The sequence below is a fragment of the Podarcis cretensis genome, assembly GCF_951804945.1.
Source record: "Podarcis cretensis genome assembly, chromosome: 3".
NCBI classification, from domain to species: domain Eukaryota; kingdom Metazoa; phylum Chordata; class Lepidosauria; order Squamata; family Lacertidae; genus Podarcis; species Podarcis cretensis.
Genome location: NC_137172.1, coordinates 83,974,337 through 83,993,779, shown reverse-complemented (window position 1 = coordinate 83,993,779; position 19,443 = coordinate 83,974,337). Strand labels below are relative to the sequence as shown.

The 19,443-nt window shown below is 42.1% G+C and overlaps 1 protein-coding gene across 2 annotated transcripts in view; it reads right to left on the bottom strand.

The window, feature by feature from the left end:
• UBE3D (ubiquitin protein ligase E3D) overlaps positions 1 to 19,443 on the bottom strand; it is a 62,463-nt gene that overhangs the window by 30,203 nt on the left and 12,817 nt on the right. For both annotated transcript variants that reach the window (XM_079970531.1, XM_079970532.1), the window contains exons 7-8: positions 17,532 to 17,640; positions 15,958 to 16,127 (exon numbers count right to left, since the gene is read on the bottom strand). In XM_079970531.1, coding sequence (XP_079826657.1) covers positions 15,958 to 16,127; positions 17,532 to 17,640 — 279 coding nt within the window. The remainder of the gene's footprint in view (positions 1 to 15,957; positions 16,128 to 17,531; positions 17,641 to 19,443) is intronic.

Below are 19,443 nucleotides of genomic sequence, written 5' to 3'. Positions count from 1 at the left end.
CTATTCTTAATATAATCCCAAGTATAGTGGCAATGAGAAGAGCCTATCATGGTAGGATCAGCTGCATCTGATGATTTATGCACACAGAATTCCCCTTGCACAGGTATAACTCGTATTGGTTTAGTTGAGTTCCATCCGGGGAAATTCTGTACTTCTGTTTGGTGTGGCATTTCGCTTACCATACCAATGGCATTTAATGGTATCGGTAATAAGGGCATACCTCCCTCTGAATCATCTGGCCCAAGAGAGCAAACAAGGCAATTAGTCCTATTTGCAACATTGGCTACCATCTCAGCTAAGCCTACCCACATATTGTGGTCATGGCGGAATCCATATTTAGCAAATTTGGTCAGATTCAAGGACCCTTCCCCTTCCCAAGGGATCAGGATTAATAATAAAATCATGTTGATGTCTAGCATATGCATTCCTTCCACAAAAGATTACCTTATTGTGATAGCAAATAAATATTAGCCCCAATATAATTCCCCCAGTGACAAAAATGGGGAACCACCAAGACCAAAACATATATCCCGAGGATCCCCAATGAGTAATATCCCTTATAATTGTTCCACAAGGGGGCAGTCAATCAATTGTATAAGAGAATCTTCCCGTCCACAGTCACTGGTTCAGACGCTCCTCAAGCTTCAGGCGTGCGCAGGTCAGCCAGCTTCCAGGTTGTGGCTGCAGCAGGCCGGTCGTCTAAATGTTGCCCGTGACCTAGCCCGTTCCCGGTAGGGCTAGATACAGGGGTTTTTGGAGAGAGTCAGTTTTAAAGGATTAGAGGGGTCACCTTTGCACGTCCAACTGCCTTCTGACTTCTTCAAACGAGAGTGATGAATCCAGGGGGTCACCTCAGCTACCTTCACCGCTGTTGGAGTAGAGAGCAAGACGGTGTAAGGTCCACGCCACTTAGGTGCAAGTGGATCGCGTTTCCACTCTTTCACCCATACGCTATCGCCAGCCTGGAACTGATGAATCGGCTCGGCAATGCTGCACGGCGTGCGCTCGAGGGCCCACCTGTTAAGAGAAACAAAAACACGGGAGAGAGATTGCACTTGTTCCTGTGTCACATGGTCTCCTATTTGTTTAAGGTCAGCTGGAATATCCTGAACAAAGGAGGGTGGCCTCCCATACAGGAGCTCAAAAGGTGACAACTTAAGTCTTTTTGTGGGTGCACACCGAACACGAAACAGTGTTATGGGTAACACATCTACCCATCCCAATCCCGTTTCCTGGGTTAATTTTGCCAATTGGGTTTTCAGAGTCCGATTCATTCTTTCAGTTTTCCCTGAACTCTGAGGCCTATATGCTGCATGCAGTCTCCATTTCACTTGTAGGACTCGACATACTTCTTGTACTACTTGATCAATGAATGCTGGCCCATTATCACTTCCAATGCATCTAGGTAATCCAAACCTCGGGATCAATTCAGTGAGGAGTCTCTTAGTTACCTCTCGTGCCTTTTCCGTTCGGGTGGGAAAAGCTTCAACCCATCCGGTAAAAGTATCTACAAACACAAGGAGATACTTGAATCCCTTAGAAGGGACCAACTCTGTGAAGTCCACAATTAGGCTTTCCATGGGGACGTATCCCACATGCTGAATTCCAGGAGGTTGTACCGGTCCCTGCCTGGGATTGTTTTTAGCACAAAGAACACATTTCTGTGAAATGCAAGTTGCTAATTGTGATAGATTAATAATATACAACTTCCGACTGAGACTCTCTCTGGTTGCAGTACCGCCAAGGTGAGTAGATTCATGATAATTTCTTACAATTGTGCCTGCTAGATGATGAGGTACATAAATCCTATTATCCGGCAGGATCATCCAACCGTCCTTCACAACCGCTCCTTCCTGTTCAGCCCACTTCCTCTCTTCTGGGGTATAGTGAGGTTTAACTTCTTCTGGAACTACCTCTGGTATAAGGGCTGCTATAAATCCTCCCACAGGCTTTTGGGCTGCCTCCCGGGCTGCTTTGTCAGCAGCATGATTTCCTCTGGTTATTGGATCCCTTCCTCGTCCATGACCTTTGCAGTGCATTACAGCAATCTGTTCTGGAGCCCATACTGCTTCCAACAGGATTTCTACTTCAGGTCCATATTTCAAGGCCTTCCCGTGGGCTCCGATTAGACCTCTTTCTTTCCATAGAGCTCCATGTGCATGCAGGGTTAAGAAGGCATATTTAGAATCAGTATAGATGTTTGCCTTACATCCAGCTGCCAATTGCAGAGCTCTAGTTAAACCTATAAGTTCAGCTTTTTGTGCTGAGGTGCCAGCAGGCAAAGCTTCAGCTTCCACAACTTCCTCATTAGTGACCACAGCATATCCTGCTCGTCTGGCACCTTCATGCAGGTAACTGCTACCATCAGTATAATATACAACATCTGGATTTTTCAATGGCTCATCTTTCAGATCGGGTCTACTGGAATAAACTTCATCCATTATTTGGAGACAATCATGTGATTCTTCATCATCTACCTCTGGTAGGGGCAGCAAAGTCGCTGGATTGAGCATATTCACTACTCGTAGATGAATCCTGGGATTTTCACACAATAGGCCTTGGTATCTAGCCATCCTTGGGTTCGTTAGCCAATAACTACCCTTATATTCCATGAGTGTCAGAACAGCATGAGGTACATTCACATACATCGTCTGGCCAAAGGTAAATTTATCAGCTTCTTTGACAAGGCTTGCAGTGGCCGCTACTGCCCTTAGGCATGGAGGCCATCCTTTTGCTACTGAGTCCAATTGTTTAGACAAATAAGCTACTGGACGGTTCCAACTTCCTAATCTCTGGGTCAGGACTGCCGCTGCAATCCCATTCTGTTCATGTACATACAGCTGAAAGGGTTTTTCCGAATTAGGCAATCCAAGGGCTGGGGCCTCCATAAGTCGTTGTTTGATAACTAAAAAGGCTTGTTTCTGCTCAGGTCCCCATACAAATGGGTCCTTTTCTGCACCTCGAGTGCTTTCATGTAAGGGCTTGGCCAGACTGCTGAAATCAGGTATCCATAGTCTACAAAACCCTGCTGTTCCCAGGAATCCTCTAAGTTGTTTTCTTGTGGTAGGTTCCTTGATAAGGCAAATAGCTTCTTTCCTCTCTGGTCTCAATGCTCGTTGTTGGTGTGAGATGTCAAAGCCCAAATATTTGACCTTTTCTAAACATAACTGTGCCTTTTTCTGGGAAACTCGGTAGCCAGCTTCCCAGAGCAAGTGGAGCAGTTCCTCTGTCCCTTCTTTACAGGTATCAAAATCCTTTGCCGCTAGTATAAGATCATCCACATATTGCAGAACCACCTTTTCTCCCGGTATTGAGGGGTAACTTGTTAGATCCTTCGCCAAGGCAGTGCCAAATAAAGTTGGGGAATTTTTGAATCCCTGGGGCAATCTTGTCCAGGTTAGCTGGCCTTTTGTTCCTGTCAAAGGGTCTTCCCACTGGAAGGCAAATATAGGTTGGCTCTGTGGTGCCAGCCGGCAACAGAAGAATGCATCTTTCAAGTCCAATACAGTAAAAAATGTTGCTTCTGGTGGGATCAAACTCAGCAAGGTATATGGGTTTGGTACATTTGGGTGCAAGGTCTCGATAGCCTGGTTTACGAGCCTCAAGTCCTGTACTGGCCTGTATTCATCTGTCCCAGGTTTTCGAACAGGCAAAAGGGGTGTGTTCCATTCTGATTGGCAGGGCTTAAGCAGACCATATTTTAATAGGCGGTCCAAATGTTTCTGGATGCCCTCTGCTGCTCGCCGGGGTAAGGGATATTGCTTTACAGATACAGGGGTAGCCATAGGTTTTAGGGTTACTACAATTGGAGCTATATTCTTAGCCATTCCTGGTGGGCTATTTTCGGCCCATACTCCTGGTGGCACCTGTAGAGTTCGGAGGAGCTTGTTTAATTCTGTATCTAATGTGGGTTGGACTTGCAAGGCTGACATTAGGCGCCATGATTGTTCCTTAGGTACTGAGAGGGTAATTATTCCTGCTGCTTTTGATGGCAGTTTCATTTCTGGACCTCGAGGAGTGAAGGTGATTTGGGCCTGCAATTTGGACAGCATATCTCTGCCTAAGAGAGGTATTGGACACTCAGGTATATACAAAAACTGATGGGTTAAACGATGTCCCCCAATCTGGCATTCCAAAGGTTGGAGGAAAGATCTCTTAGCTGACTGTCCAGTGGCACTTTTAATGACTACACTTTTGGATGCCTTTTTCTGCAATAGTTCTGGGAGTACTGAGTATTCAGCCCCAGTATCAATCATAAAGTCTATTAAATGGCTCCCTAATTGAATCGTGACCGTGGGCTCCTGGAAGCCTAACTTTATGGAGTCCGGTCGTTCCTAGTCTTGGGTAAAATCCTCTTCTGCCAGTCCAATGAAATTGTCTCTATTCCGTCCTTGTCCAGGTCTCTGATATCTTCCATCTCGGATCATTCCCCGTCCCCGTCCCTGGTTTCTTGGGCCGGAGCCTGGGCCTGGGCCTGGACCTGGGCGTACTTCTTCCAACCTCAAGGGTTCAGGACACTCCCGCTTCCAGTGACCCTCCTTCTTGCAATTTGCACATTGATTCCTTCCCAGTGGTGGATTCTTTCCCCGTCCTCTCCCTCCATTTAAGGGGCGGTAATCTTGCTTCACTGCTGTGGCTAGCATTACCATCTTTTCCTTCTGCCACTTCTTCTTCTCTTGTTTCTCAGCCTCATCCCTATTCCGATAAACTCGGCGTGCAATGGCCATAATTTGGCTCATCAGCATCCCTTCCCATCCTTCTGATTTCTGAATTTTCTTACGAATGTCAGAAGCGCACTGGGCCACAAATGTAGCAGTAATCATTCTGCTGTTTTCAGGGGCTTCAGGGTCAAAAGGAGTCCATATACGATAGGCTTCCTGCAGCCTCTCTAAAAAGTCTCCCGGACTCTCATTTGGTTTCTGTTCTACTTCTGAGACTTTAGACATATTAGTGGGCTTCTGGCATGCCCTGCGGATACCTTGCACAAGTGTCTGGCGGTAGGTGGTAAGTCTGGCCAGGTGAATTGCATTGTTTGGATCCCAATTAGGATCTTCCAAGGGAAAGTTGTCCTGAAGATGACGATCAATATTAAAAATATTTCCTACTCTGGCCTGCTCACGCAAATATATCTGTGCCTTTTCAATTATGTCTCTCCTTTCCTCAGTGGTGAAAAGAGTATTTAGGAGCTGGCGACAATCTGTCCAAGTAGGACTATGAGTATTTACTATTGAAGTCACCAAGTCCATCATAGCCTGAGGTTTTTCTGCGAAAGATGGGGTGTGTGTTTTCCAATTCATCAGATCCGTAGTCGTGAATGGAATATATTGCAGGGTCGAAGTTCGAGGTGGCCGTGGTCCGGGTTGCCCGTTGACCAGCACAGGCTCCTCAAGTGCATCAAATACTCTTCTAAGAGGGGCTACTACGTGACCTTTTTCTTCACTTTGCTCTAGGGGCCTCAAATCATAGGGGATAGTATTTGTCCCAAGGCGTTCTTTTAGCAGCTTTATACGCCTGGCTGTATTGCTTGCTGACCGATCAAGGTCTCCCTGTAACTTCTGTAATATTTCTCTAGGACTTGGATGTACAGGGGTTTGGGGTAGGCAATCAGTTGTTCCACTAAAGGAGACTGTAGATGGAGGTCTATTAGGAGTCACAGGTGGAATAACCACTTCTGCTTGGGCTTTATTATAGGACTCCAATGCCTCCTGAAGATATTTATCATAATCTATCAAGGAATCAAGCTCTGTGACTCCACCCCCATTATTCATTCCAGTTTCTTGCCTTGGGGTTACAACTGGTGGAGTGTTTGGATTAGGCTCCCTTCGATGTGGAGCATAGGGTGGAGGTGGAAGCACCTCTTCCTCTGGTCCCTCAAAAATGGGTTTGAGTTTATTTGGCAAGATTCCTTTCCTAGCTTCGGCTTTTACAGCCAATAATTTGCATCGTTTGACTTTGCATTCCCTTATCCATGGAGGATTTTTATTTAATGTGCTCAGCCAAGAATCTATATATGAAAATTGTTCTGGGCACCCTCCAGTTTCTTTGGTGATATCAGACCAAAGTTTGCTTACTAAATTTATATCAAAGGTTCCCTGAGATGGCCATCCAGTATTGTATTTCGGCCATTCTAATTCACATAACGTTCTCAAGCGCTCTGGCGTCATTTTGACTCCATATGCCCCTGAGAAGGCTTTCTTAAAATTATTTAACATACATTCAAGAGGTGTATTTCCCCCCTTTGAACCCCCAACTCCCATTGTATGGCCCTGTGAAGTATCCACTCAGTCACTCACACAAGCGCTTTGTGAGATTTCTCGCCTAGTGAAGTCGCCTTACTAGGAACCGGAGTACTACTCACTCCACACTCAGGTCAGCTACAAATTGCTCTGTACTTTCTCACACATACAATGCGCTGGATACTTCACCACACTCTACCTCCCAACCTTTCCCTACACCAGATCACCATCTGATGTACCCAGCCACCTAGCGTACTCAGTTCCCCCTTACTGAGACGCAGAAGTTTGATCAAGACTTCTCTTCCTCCCAATTAATTGGAGGGCCAAAACCCCTTTGTGCACTTACCCTTGGCTGGTTCCCCCCGGTCCGTCGCCGCCAGTGAGCAGGGTATCAGACAGACGAGTCTTCTGCGTTCCCCTGGAAAAATTTCCCAGTGCGCGCTGGGTAAGCAGTTTAGAGGTCCTCTCTCTTGTACCCTGCCCAGTAGGGCGAAGGGGCTGCGTTCCAGCAGACCACTTATCCGAGTCACAGAGGCACCATAAAATGTAGCCCCCTGCTTGTGGTTAACGCTTAGCTGGAATGAAATATTCAACGCAGCAGTAGAGAAATTAAAATAGTAATTTATTTGTCAGACAAATAAATATGAGGCACAGTGGTATATGGTTACCAAGCTCTGGCCTGGCCTCTTGCCATTCTGGCCAGCACTTATATTTCCTTAATCCAGCCCCCTTGCTCCTCCTGTGGCTGCCTCTGTCCAATCAGCCTGGTTGAAATTCCTATTGGCTGTTTGCTAGAGCCAATCACAAAAGATACACCCATTTCCTTCTTGCCCTTTTATGGAAAATAAAAAGCTATATATTCTTCTATCTATAAATGACAAATAAGTAGTAATATATCTTACATGTGTCTCAACAAGGAATCTTAATTACCAGCTCACCTCTTGCCCTCCTTGCCCTATTGCTTTCCAAAACAGATAATTAATCTTGAATTTTTATCTTATGCATATGTCAAAGATTGAGTTCACATCAACATTGAGATCTCCTTCATTTGAAGGTTTCTAAACAAAAGGCCTGACAACCATATATCAAGAGCGCTCGATTGGCGTCTTCTGTCTGGCAAGGGGGGGCTGGTGCCTGATGGCCCCTGTGATCTCTTCCAACTATATGTAATAAGAATCTAGCATTTCTTAAATCCTTTGCATAATTATATTTAAACTAATATATTTAATACATAAACAACCTTTTAAAAGGAAAAGAAATCTTAAAAGGATCTTAGTTTAAGAAACAAACAGCTTTTGAAAAGTCTTCCCAGAAAATGTTCTGTTTCTGCCAGCTAGATGCTTTTTCACTGCTCTTGACCTTCTTAACCTTAGGAAGAAGATATGGCTCATTTTACTATTTATCCACCCTTAATTTGTAGGGTCAGTGTAACCTTGGCTGTCAGCCTGTAATTCCCTTTTTACGACTTTGAGAATTGTTTTCTGCTATAAATCAGGGGGGCCCCTTGTCTAGGAGTAAAAATATCTTGTCAAGGTTTTTAGGCAACTGGTCTTCTAAGACTGGTCTTTTAAGATACAGGCCCTGATTAAACATATAAGCTTTAATAAAAATGCAGGCTTATGATTAGATGCCTCAATATAGCTTTAAGTTTTGGGTAGGTTAAATCTGTATAGTGAATACACAGTCTAGGGCAGTCTATTTGGATTTTATATAACTGTCATTTCTTTTAAATCATAGGAACTGACCTATGCCAGATCCATCAACCCCAATATTGTCATTTCTGATCAGGAACTGCTCTGCATAGTTTCTGACAGAAATTGTTCTCTCCTGTTACTGAATCCTTTTTAAAAAACTGGAGGTGATGGGAACTGAACCCTTGCCTTATGTACGCAAAGCATGTTGTCTGCCACTGAAATACAGCCCTTCCCCTTTTATTTAAATAATAAATGTTATTTAGATGCACTACTTTTGGGAGATATGCACGTTGTACTCAAAATTTGGGTATAAATAATAAACCTATGGCAATGAATAGGCTACAAAGAAAATAGGAAAAGCCATGGAACAAGTGATTCAGTCTTCTGATCCCCACCTACCCAAGCTGCTTTTTCTTAAATGAATCTAATGAAAGTGAAATACATAAAGATGGTCTCTATTTTTTGTAATTCAACTGCTGCCTCTTTTGAGCCATCTCGTTTCTAAACAGCTTCCTAATTCATTTAGGCTTTTCTTTTGATTATATATCTTCTGATAAAAACTCCATACCAGTTTGTGGTACCCATTGTTTAGAACGCATACAGTGGCTTGACATTCCAAAAGTAAAAGCAAGTCATGGTTTAGCGCTCCATGTCTTCTTTCACTGGCCATCTGTTCAAGACTTCTGATGTTATGGTCCAGCTGGCTTCAGAGAGGCTATAACTAGGTCTCATCAATTAGCCCAAGTCATGGTTTACAAACCCACTTGCAAATCTAGGTTTGCTGGATGACCCAAAACCATGGTTTACCAATTCAAACTCATGCCAAAAAATACTTAAGCTTCCTTAACCATGGTTTGGAACAATGTTAGAGCTGCACCATAGAATGACCAGGACTGGATAGAAACCCAAAAGGTGTGGGTTCACAGCCCTTTATACAGGGGCAGTAGGATAACAGATGTATTATTTTTAACCTTTCCTTAGAGAGAAAGAAAAATATATTCCTTTGTAGCTTTTCCCTTTTTTGGCAACTGCGTTAGATAGCCTTTTCAGAGCTTATCGTGATTCCAGCATTGCTTTCTTGAGTAGTAGTTGCTTGTTCAAATCCATTGTTGTATGCATGTAATGGGGACAATTTTTCCTCAATGCGCATCACTTTTCACTTATCAGAACTCACTATTTTGTGGCAGGGGGGAAAAAAGCAGTTTTCTCTTCTACAAACCTTCTAATCTAGAGAAATAGCCTTAGAAACCTGGGATATGTTGTCACAGTTAACATTTAACTTGGCAAAATACATTTAGCACAGAAGAAAACCTCCTGTCCTTGATTCCTGATTCCCTCTGTCAAATCTTATTTATTCCTAAACAGTCTAGCCTCTGAAAAAGGAGCTTTACTCTACCTGGATAAACATAGTGAAGGAAACTTTTTTTTTTCTTTAATAAGAATTTAAGACAAATAATCCCAAATCCCAAAGGGCCTTGTTAAAGTTGCCTCATAAAATTTTTACACTCACATATGAGTTTGGAGAGGAAAAAATGTCAACCTAGCAGTTTGAGCTCACGCTGACTAATGTAGCCTTAGGGAAAATTCATGTGCCTAGCTATTTCAAATGGATGTAAAGCAGCCAATTATGATAAATCATTGCAGGCTGTGGCTAATGACACATTATTTTCCGACATAATAATCTCATTTTTAAGTAAACAAAATTACAAAGGCAATGTCCGACTATCAGGGAGCTTAGCCGTTTCACTTATGTAAATCACAATCACATTTCCCTAATCTCTGAGGCAAATAAAACCTCAACAGAGTTTTCTAATATGGAGGGTATAAACTTCTCCCATCCTGAAACATTCAGCCCATTGCCCTTGGGTAACAAAATGCCAAAGGGCCAGTTTATATTTCAGTGGTTTAGCTTTTATGGACTGAACTACTTTGAGTTGTGGGAAGGGAGAGCACATGCTTTAATATTCACACACTCACACATACTCCTCTCCTTGCATGGAAAAAACTAGCACCTCAAGAGATTTCAGCCTAGGCAGATCACTGCAATGTGTTGTACGTGGGGCTGCTGTTGAGCAGAATCTGGACGCTGCAGCTGGTTCAAAATGCAGAAGTCATGTCGCTAATTGCAACTGAGCACCCCAATCATATTATGCTGGTATCTTTGCTAACTACCAGTTCATTCTGGCATTCAGTTCAAGTTGATGGTTTGGGCTTCAAAACTATATGGTCTGAGACTAGGGCTTCTGAAGTGAGAAATGCTGCCTTCTCTCACCTGCTATCAATGAAGATGAACCCTTGAACCCTTCTCCAGATGCCCCCATCTTTAGAGATTAAAAAAAGAGACAGAGGGTTTTCCAGGCATGACATCAAAATTGTGGGACACTTTCCACAATATAGTCCCCTATATTGGAGGATAATGGAGTTCTCTCCATTATAATCTTTAAAAGGACCAGCAAAGCCTGTCCTATTACTTTAGACTTCTAAGGGCCTTTAAATTGGACTGGGGTAACTTCTGTGCAGCTAAAATACAGTCCAATGTACAAAAACAAGAGTCCCCTTTGTTGTTCTGCCCAGTTTTTCCACCTTTGGTACCACCCACCACTTATAGTTCCCAAAAGGTTCCATATAAGAAAAAAACAGTTCTCGGAAGGGGGGGTGGGGAGGGAAACACTTCTCACACCTCTGGAATAGCCTGACATGGTATAATCCAAGAAAATCATAGCCTAAAATGCCCTGTCCAAGCAGTGCCCCCTCCCATCCCACATTAATCAAACAGGCACAAAACTTGCATCAAAAACTAGCTTTCAGCTGTGGTGAGGGAACTTGTCTGCCATGTACAAAACTCCAGAAAACCAACTTAACTTTCACTTGTCCTTGTGTATTTTGACAGTACTCTTGTCCACTAGAAGACAATCATTATTTCCCAAGTCTTTCCTTGTTAGCTTACCATTTGGAATGAAAATTAAAATGATTTTTTAAAAAAATATTCTGACAGCTACATTACTAAGGGATTTATTATCCCACCATTACCCAAGAGATGTCTTGTCTTGCAATTTCTACTAATGGTGCAAACGAACTTCTTGACAATATAAAAAGGGGATTGGGGGTGGGGGATACAAGTATCAGAACTATAATTAGAGCATCTAATTCTGTCTTTTGAGTACATAATGTTTCAGGAGATCAGTTATGCCTTTCAATGGATTAAGAGCTTGATATATGAAATCCACAATAATATTTCAAATTACAGAAAGTGATTACTAACTGTGGGGAGATATACAAACACCAAGAACAACAAAAAGCCCACACTCCCTTCTTAATAAGGTATCTCAATAATAACGGGCAATAAACGTAAGATTTGTCATTGAGTTTGATGGTACACAGTACTGCAGAAAATGGGTCTCTGGAAGCAGCTTCATTATGGGCAAATAGCTGTGCAGTGGAAGAGACCAGGGCCCCACTTCCTTCATTATGCAGCTACAGAATACCCATTATTAAACAGATCTTTCTTTTCCATATACTTGCAGTGTATAAACCATTGGTGCACAACATGTGGCCCTCCAGATGTTATTAGACTCCAACACCCATCAGCTCTAGTCAGCAAGGATGATGGGTAGAATGATGGCGAGGGAATATGGGTACTGTAGTCCAGCAACACCTGGAAGGTCACATGTTTGCCATAGCTGGTTTCATTTGTGTACCTCCATGAGTTGGACACAAAAGAGTGGCTGCTAGTTAAAGTACAAAATGAGTCAAAGCAACCAATGCTATCCAAGCTATGGCCGAGCCAGTAAGAAGTGGTTTATTATGTCACCACTTTCAGAAATCTTTTAATGGATCACTGCTAAAAGAACAACAAATGTTTGCCTGTCTAGTAAGCATGGCTCCGAAAAACCTCCCTGATTGGCTGACATAATTCAGGAACCCCTGTACTCATCTGTAATGAATGACCCACTTTGAGTATGTATTCAAGATCGAAGGTTTAGAAACTCAAGTGAGACCAATTTCCATAAAAACATACAAGAAACTTTATTAAAATAAAACTCTGTAAAAAGCAGGCTGAGCAACAAAGCAAAATACTGTACTTTTCTGTGTATAAGACAAGGGTTTTTTTTACTAAGGGGTCTTATACACAGGGACACTCTCCCCCAATTTTCTTAATTTTGAGTCCCCCAAAATAGGGGGCATGTTATACACAGAAAAATACGGTATCTTCTAAGGTTCAAACAGTCGCTGACCGTCCATGCTGAGAGCTTGTTATGGTCACTGCAGCCCAGGTTTTAAAAGAACACTGACTATGTGTGTTCACCCCTTCCGCCTAATGAAATAAGTATGTGTCTTTAATTACCATTCAAAACTGGCCTTGAGGACTTAATGAGAGGCATCTGTGTTTAGGCTTATTCCAGGGATTCAAACAAATTCCCATGCAACCCGCAAGCTAATCTTAAAGGGACTATATCACCACATCACCTAAACCAGATTAATTCATTTAAGTGATCCCAGGTGTAATTGATTAACTAGTACAGCCTTCCCAATTCCCACCTCCCAAGCCACATGGATGATGGTCAGGGATAACGTGTTGTGGTGCAACAAAATCCAAAGGGAACCAAGTTGAGGAAACTCAAGCTGATGTCTTAACATTGTTATCTTCACTACATGATTCTTCATTGGCCAAGATAATTATGAGGGAAAGAAAAGCACTAAGAAAGGGGAAATGGTGTAACTTAATTAAAGCAACAACCCCCTCAGAGAATGATCTGAAGGCACATGCTTAGTTCTACTTCTAAAGCCAATCAACTCTGAGCCAAAGAACGACCTCAGTGCAGAATTGCCTGGCAACTATATGTCAGCTATTCTGAGCTCTTTGGGGGAAGAACAGGGTATAAGGGACTGATAGAAGTTTAAGAAGTGAGGCAGCTTTGCTCCTAATACAGTTCCATGAGCAGCCTTGTGTCTAAAGCAAATACACATTGATGAGTGTGCTGAACATTGATGATGTGTGTTTACAATCTATATCTGTGGGCATCAGTGAAAGGAACACAAGAGCAAACTCAGAATAATCTGCATGTGAACATGAGTCACTTGGGCCAACCTGCCCATGATTCTAAACACACTATTTGGAAGTTAAGTCCAACCAACTTCAAACGGAGTTTACTTCTGAGAGCAGGTGTTAAAGATTGTGCTCCAAGACTATTACGGATAAAGATAATCCACAGAATTCCCCAAGCTACCCAAAAGCAGCTTCAACAGCCAAGTAAACACTTCTATGAGGCAGAAGCTAAGAACTGAGAGCAAATGTAAATTACCCAGAAGTACTGGGCCGAGATCCGAAGAGCCTGCTGCATGATAGAAAATAAATTGTTGTGGTGGGACCAAACTTTACCTCATACTGCTTTTTTGTTTTGATTTTTGCATAGCTCGGAGCAATATTCTGGTGTTGCTCAGATGTCCTCAGTTGGATATTCATAGGGAGTACAACAGATAGCTAACTTATTATACTGCAACTGAGCTCTACCAAAATACAGCCGACAAAGAGCAATGAGAATATAGCTTTATATGCTACCATGCTCAAGTGTACTCTGTATGACTGAAAATAAAATTTTATATGGTTTTAAAGCTAAACCTTCCTTAAAATGATTAAGCAATCAGGGTTTCAATTTGGGTTTCTTGGTTTTAACAGCAAAAAACTTAAAGGTCACACACACACAAAAACCAATCAAGAACAAACTGATGATTCAGTTCACCAGCTTCTATACCGGAGGACTTAAGATTCTATTTTAGAAGGGAGTGAAGCCTAAAGCAAGTGATTAAATGTATCTCGAGTAAAGGCACTCAAAAAACAAAGTGGTTTGTCTCAGTTTCTTTGTATCACAGTTTTTGCCTTCGGCCTATCCAAACAAGCTGGAAAAAATATTGATGATGTTTGTATCCTGTCTTTCCCAAAAAGAGCTTGTGAACATGGAGTTTATTTTAGACTTGTACTGTAGGATAACCTGAGAGAGTGTGAATGTCCAAAACCACTTGCTGAGCTTCAGTGACTAAGTCAGGATTTGAATATGAGTTTCCCATATTGAACCTCATCACTCTAGTCTAACCCCATGCTAGTTACACCACGGTAGCCTCCTGCCTTATGTCCTCATTCAGTCTCTTAGAGGAGACAAAAATGCCCTTGCTATTATGTGGTCTGTGCATCAAGAGACTTGCCAATCTGTTTAAAATTATGAAGAAAGCAAGCCATTCAGCACCACATATTCTACACAAGCTTCTTTTAAAATGTCCCTTTAAGTTTTAAAAGAGCAAACAAATGAACTAGAAAGTACTTCATCCAGGGTATGGAGTGCAGGTGGTGTGTTTATAAAAGAAAACCCTGTCAACCAACAGTCCTACAAATTTAAAGGCACCCCATTGCATCTGCTGCTTCAAAAGCTACAAAAGCATTAGCATGTAAATTGGTTCTTTACCACAAAAAAGCATTAGCTCTGCTTCAACCCTACTGACCTATTGAAATGCAGGTCTGTTTTTGCTGCCTTGTTCTCGTCCTTTGGCTCTCCTACAGGATACCAAAGCTTTGCTTTCTAAACTGGCTCCCCCCACTTCTCCCTTACTGCTGTAGGCAGGGTTCTCGCCTCCTCCCTCTGACCAGCACGGGCTGGCTAACCAATAGCTAACTACTGTTGACCAGCACCTGGTCATATATACACTTCTTCTGGCCCCTCTAGTCCAACCCCGGCCAATCACATTGTCTAACTAAGAATTCTAAACCTGCAGCCACCAATTAGAATATAGAATCATAGAATTGTAGAGTTGGAAGCGATCACGAGGGTCGTCTAGTCCAACTCTGGTAATGCAGGAACCCTTTTGCCCAATGTGGGGCTCAAACCCATAACCCTGAGATTAAGAGTCTCGTGCTCTACCAACTGAGCCATGAACTGCGGTTCGAATACTTTCTATCCTTCATATGTACACAGAGAGTTCTATCTCCAACCCCTCTTCAGCTGTCAGTTAAGGTCCCTAAATCACAGTTAAACAAATTTTCACCTGACCAGGCAGAAGACTTCCCTCACCAAACACATTACAAACGTACATCGTACATTACACACTACTCATTAAAACACTGTTTAAGCGTACAGGATTTCTTTATACTTACACATAAATATCAGTATGTGCATAAAGCCATTCCCATCTTTATTCTCCCTGGCTACTTTTAAGTCTAAGAACTCTGCTTCCATTTATGGGAATTATTCATGAAAAATGAAGTTTTCCCACCTGTACAAAATTCCTTGCTGAAGAAAATACCTTTGGAATCATTAAAACATGTGGAATTAATAAAAAGTGAATGAGTATAACTTCAAAGAGAAACTATGTTTCTTTTACATTGAGAATATATGGAAGGAATCGCCCTTATCAGAAAAAATGTTCATGTGCCAGCTAAATGCATCGACCTTTAGAGACATGGCTGTGTGAATAATGATGATGATGATAATTTACTACTTACCCCCCGCCCATCTGGCTGGGCCTCCCCAGCCACTCTGAGCGGCTCCCAACAGAATATTAAAATAAGGGTGGCAAGGGGTGAAGCTAGCCCTCACATGTCCTTAAGGCATTGGGGGGGGGTGAACAGATGTTTTATAACCTCATACTGCTTATATATTGCAAAATAAAAGCCAGGATCAGGAAGCCAACAGATGAAAAAGTAAGCACACTAAAGAAGCCCATATTCCTTAACAGGGCAAGTACTAAAACAAATAAATTCTGCTCTATCATCAGTTAAAGCCATCAGCGCAATTTAGACAGATATCCTCATGCTGCAATTATACCCACACTGTTATATATAAAATAGTGCAATATCTTGTTTTGTAGTCAAACACTATGATGACTTTGATTCACCCCATTTCAAATAGGTGAAATAAAACCTTTCTGTATTAGAATTCACTGGCTTAAATAAAAACACTGGCGATTTGAACAATGGCAATAAAATAATAACCTGCTATGGTGTTTTAATAGAAGCGACATAAACAGCAGGTACTTACTCCTTATTTCTGCTTTTCACACAGGGATGGTAAAGGACTTTGATAGCCTTCTGACTCTTTAACGGCCTCAAATCAGACGACATATCATGTTCAAACACTGTAAAAATATTACTGCAGGCCAGTGTTCCTGAAGATTCCACCAGCAGCGTGTCAGAATTTAGTAGCCACATCTGTGAATGAAGAGACAAACCTACAAGTTGTGGGTTTTGTTTTTTTTTTAAAAAAGGGGTGGGGTGGGGGTCCAGTCCGTTTAAGAACATAAGAGCAGCCCAGCTGGGTCAGACGAAAGCCCAGTTAGGCCAGGTCCTGTTCTCATGGTGGCCAGCCGGATGCCTACAGGGAGCCCACAAGAAGAGTATGAACACAACAGCATTCTTCCCACTCATGCTGCCTGTCAACTGGCATTCAGTGGCATCATGACCAGCAGCCATTCATAGTCTTGTCCTCCACAAATTTGTCTAATCCCAATTTAAAGCTGTCCAAGTTAATGGCCATTGCTACATCTAGTGGCAGCAAATTCCATAGTTTCAAGAACACGCTGTGTGAAGAACTGCTTCTTTATGTCTGTTCTGAATCTTCTAGCATTCAGCTTCACTGGATAACCCTAGTTTCTAGTACTATGAGGGAGCAAAACTTCTCTCTAACTACTTTCTCCACACCATGTATAATCTTATAGAGTTTTCTTGTGCCTGGCCCCATCCTGCCCCCACCTACTCACCTTTCTTAATTAAGAAGTCCCAAACACTGTAAGCTTTCCTCATAGGAAAGTTGCTCCAGGACTCCTTGAACAATCGGGCTGCCCTCTTGCTATGTTCATTTCACTGACTGGTTAACTTTTTTGCATACATAGACAGAAGCACACTTATAAACATGGAGTTAAAGGGCAATGAAACTTCAAATCCAGCATTCCCATGATTATGATTCATGTGTAGCTAGAAGTAAGTCCTACAAAGTTAAATGGAATTTACTTCAGGTATGTGTATTTATAGTTTATTATTTGTTTATAGACAGCTTCTCATCACCAAAGTAGTTGGGCCTTATGGCTGCAGCCCTAGATCCCAAATCTAGGAAACTGCCCATGCAAATCCTGTTCATTTACCATGGAAGACAAATTCTGGAAGTGCTGTAACAATGGACATTCCATGGCAAATGGTGAATGAAGTCCTGACTTCCCTTACACAATGCAATTGTGCCAATAATTTCAATTGCATTTTGGTATTTCTGTAACTGTAACTACAATTCAACCCTACATATCTACTCGCCCCTTAAAGAGGAACAGTGGCACTGAATGCAGTCTGCCCAGAAGTAAATCCCATTCAGTTCAATGGGACTTACTCTCAGGTAAGCAGGCATAGGGTTGCAGCCTTTGAGTGCAATCCTATGGACAGTTAACTGGGATTAACTGTCCCTCAGATCTACTTCTGAGTAGACTGTGCATCAGACTGCACTGTTAACTGTTAGAAGAATTAACAAAGTCTGCTTAGCAAGGGTGAGCAAGCTAAACAGCATGGAAAGATTTGGAGCCAAGTCGTAGGATATCACAGTATGAAAAAGTTAACAGGTCTGCAACTTACCAAGATGTAGGTTGTCCCATCAGTTCCTTGTATGCTGAACCTAAATGTGCTTCTAGCAAAAGAAAGCTCTTCAAGGCACTGGGCAACAACACTTTGTATAAAGGGAGACCTGTTTTTTGAAAAGCAAAGATAGCTTAATAAGACTGCCATTGCATGAAAAGCAAATGAGTACGTAAAAAGAGAGAAAAAAATCAGGGCAAGGCTTGTTGAAAAATGAGACATTTGCATTTTCCAGTGCCATTGTTACCTATGGAAGAGGTACCTTTCAGCCCCAATCACACAAAAATATTTAGTAGGGCTTTGGACAGCAGAAACAGCAAGAGTAGTAAAAAAAAAGGACATGGAAGTATCATCAAAGCATGAAGAATGCAAAGGGCAGGAATAAAACAGTGTCCTGTTCAAGGTGCCTTGTTGAGGTAAAACTGGCCCATTAACTATTCTGCAATACAGAAACAAAAGCAGTTTGGAGTTCTTTACATGTAGTAATCAACCAGATTTCTGTACCTTCTTCCTTAGCAATGATTCCCCACCCCCACTATACAATAAAATGTCACGCCTGATCTAATACAGTACTGCATCCCAGAAGGTTCAAGGCAAAGGGATTGCACTTAATGAAAATAATCCCCAGCATCTTATAATGTGAGCCTGACTGTATGTACATGCCAGACCTCAACCCTGTCCAAAAGACCTTATGGACCTTTTCAGGACTAACATATAAACACAAATCTTTATTGTCTCTTCGGCATATCCTTATTCTCTCCTATCTCTAAATTTCTGATTCCTGGCATAGTGCATACACAACATGTGCTGAAAAATCTTCCACCTCCATAGAGAGAGAAACCAATCCATATAATCGTCATCACAATGCAAGGTATCCACAGCACTTTATGGTAGTTGCAGCACAGGTACAGCTGCTGAAATCTGTTCAAAAATGTTTTATTTAAAAGCCATCCCTCCAATTAAAAAAAGGAAGAAAGCTCTAATTGAAACTGATTGCTCTGCAGGTTAGAAAAAGATGGTCAAGTATCAGCTTGTAATTGGCAATTATATGTTTCATGGCAGAAATTAATTACAGCAACTTTTAAGTTTGCATAATTTGCCACTGATTAACCCTAAAACTTGCTACAACAGCAAACCAATGCTCAGGCTGGGGATTATTAATACTGTTGTAAGCACATCATAAACTGGGATGTTACAAGGGCATTGCAAGGATGATAATAGTGGTTTTCAAGGGCAGGGTAACCAGTAGGAATACTAGGAAAAGCAGTCGGGGGGGGGAATGCAAGTATTAACTGTTTCGGGAACATTGTGAATTTGGCTTTGCACTATGCCTTATAATGATAGTGTAGAACAGGTGTGGGGAAACCCCTTTGGCCCTCCAGATGTTGCCGAACTCCAACTCCAACTATCCTTGGCCATTAGCCATGCTTGCTAATGGGAATTGCAGTTAAGCAACATCTGGAAGGCCAAAGGTCTCCACACCTGGTGTAGCAGGATGATAAGCCAAGAGAATACAGCAGATTAGCGTGTGACCTGAATTTATAAGTTCATCATCTATAAGGAAGATACATGGAGAGGAGACACATGTGCCAAAAGAGTGCATTCAACAGCTGAAGTCCAATCTAAGAGCTTGAGTAGCACACAAACAACTCAAGCCATAATGTGTCTAATACCACATATCACATCTGTCTGGGCAAACAGAGGGGAGGATAAAAAATATTCTCTTTTCCTGTTCTCCCTGAATAGATTATCCATACGTGATTAGATATGCTTCAGGCTTCTGGAATGGACTTTTGGTTCAAGGAAGAAGAATGCACATTTCCTTCTACTGGGAAGAAATATAAGCACCTTTCAAAATTTTTGTGAAGTTTGATGGCTACAGAGTACCATAGAAACTGGCATCCCTTAATCA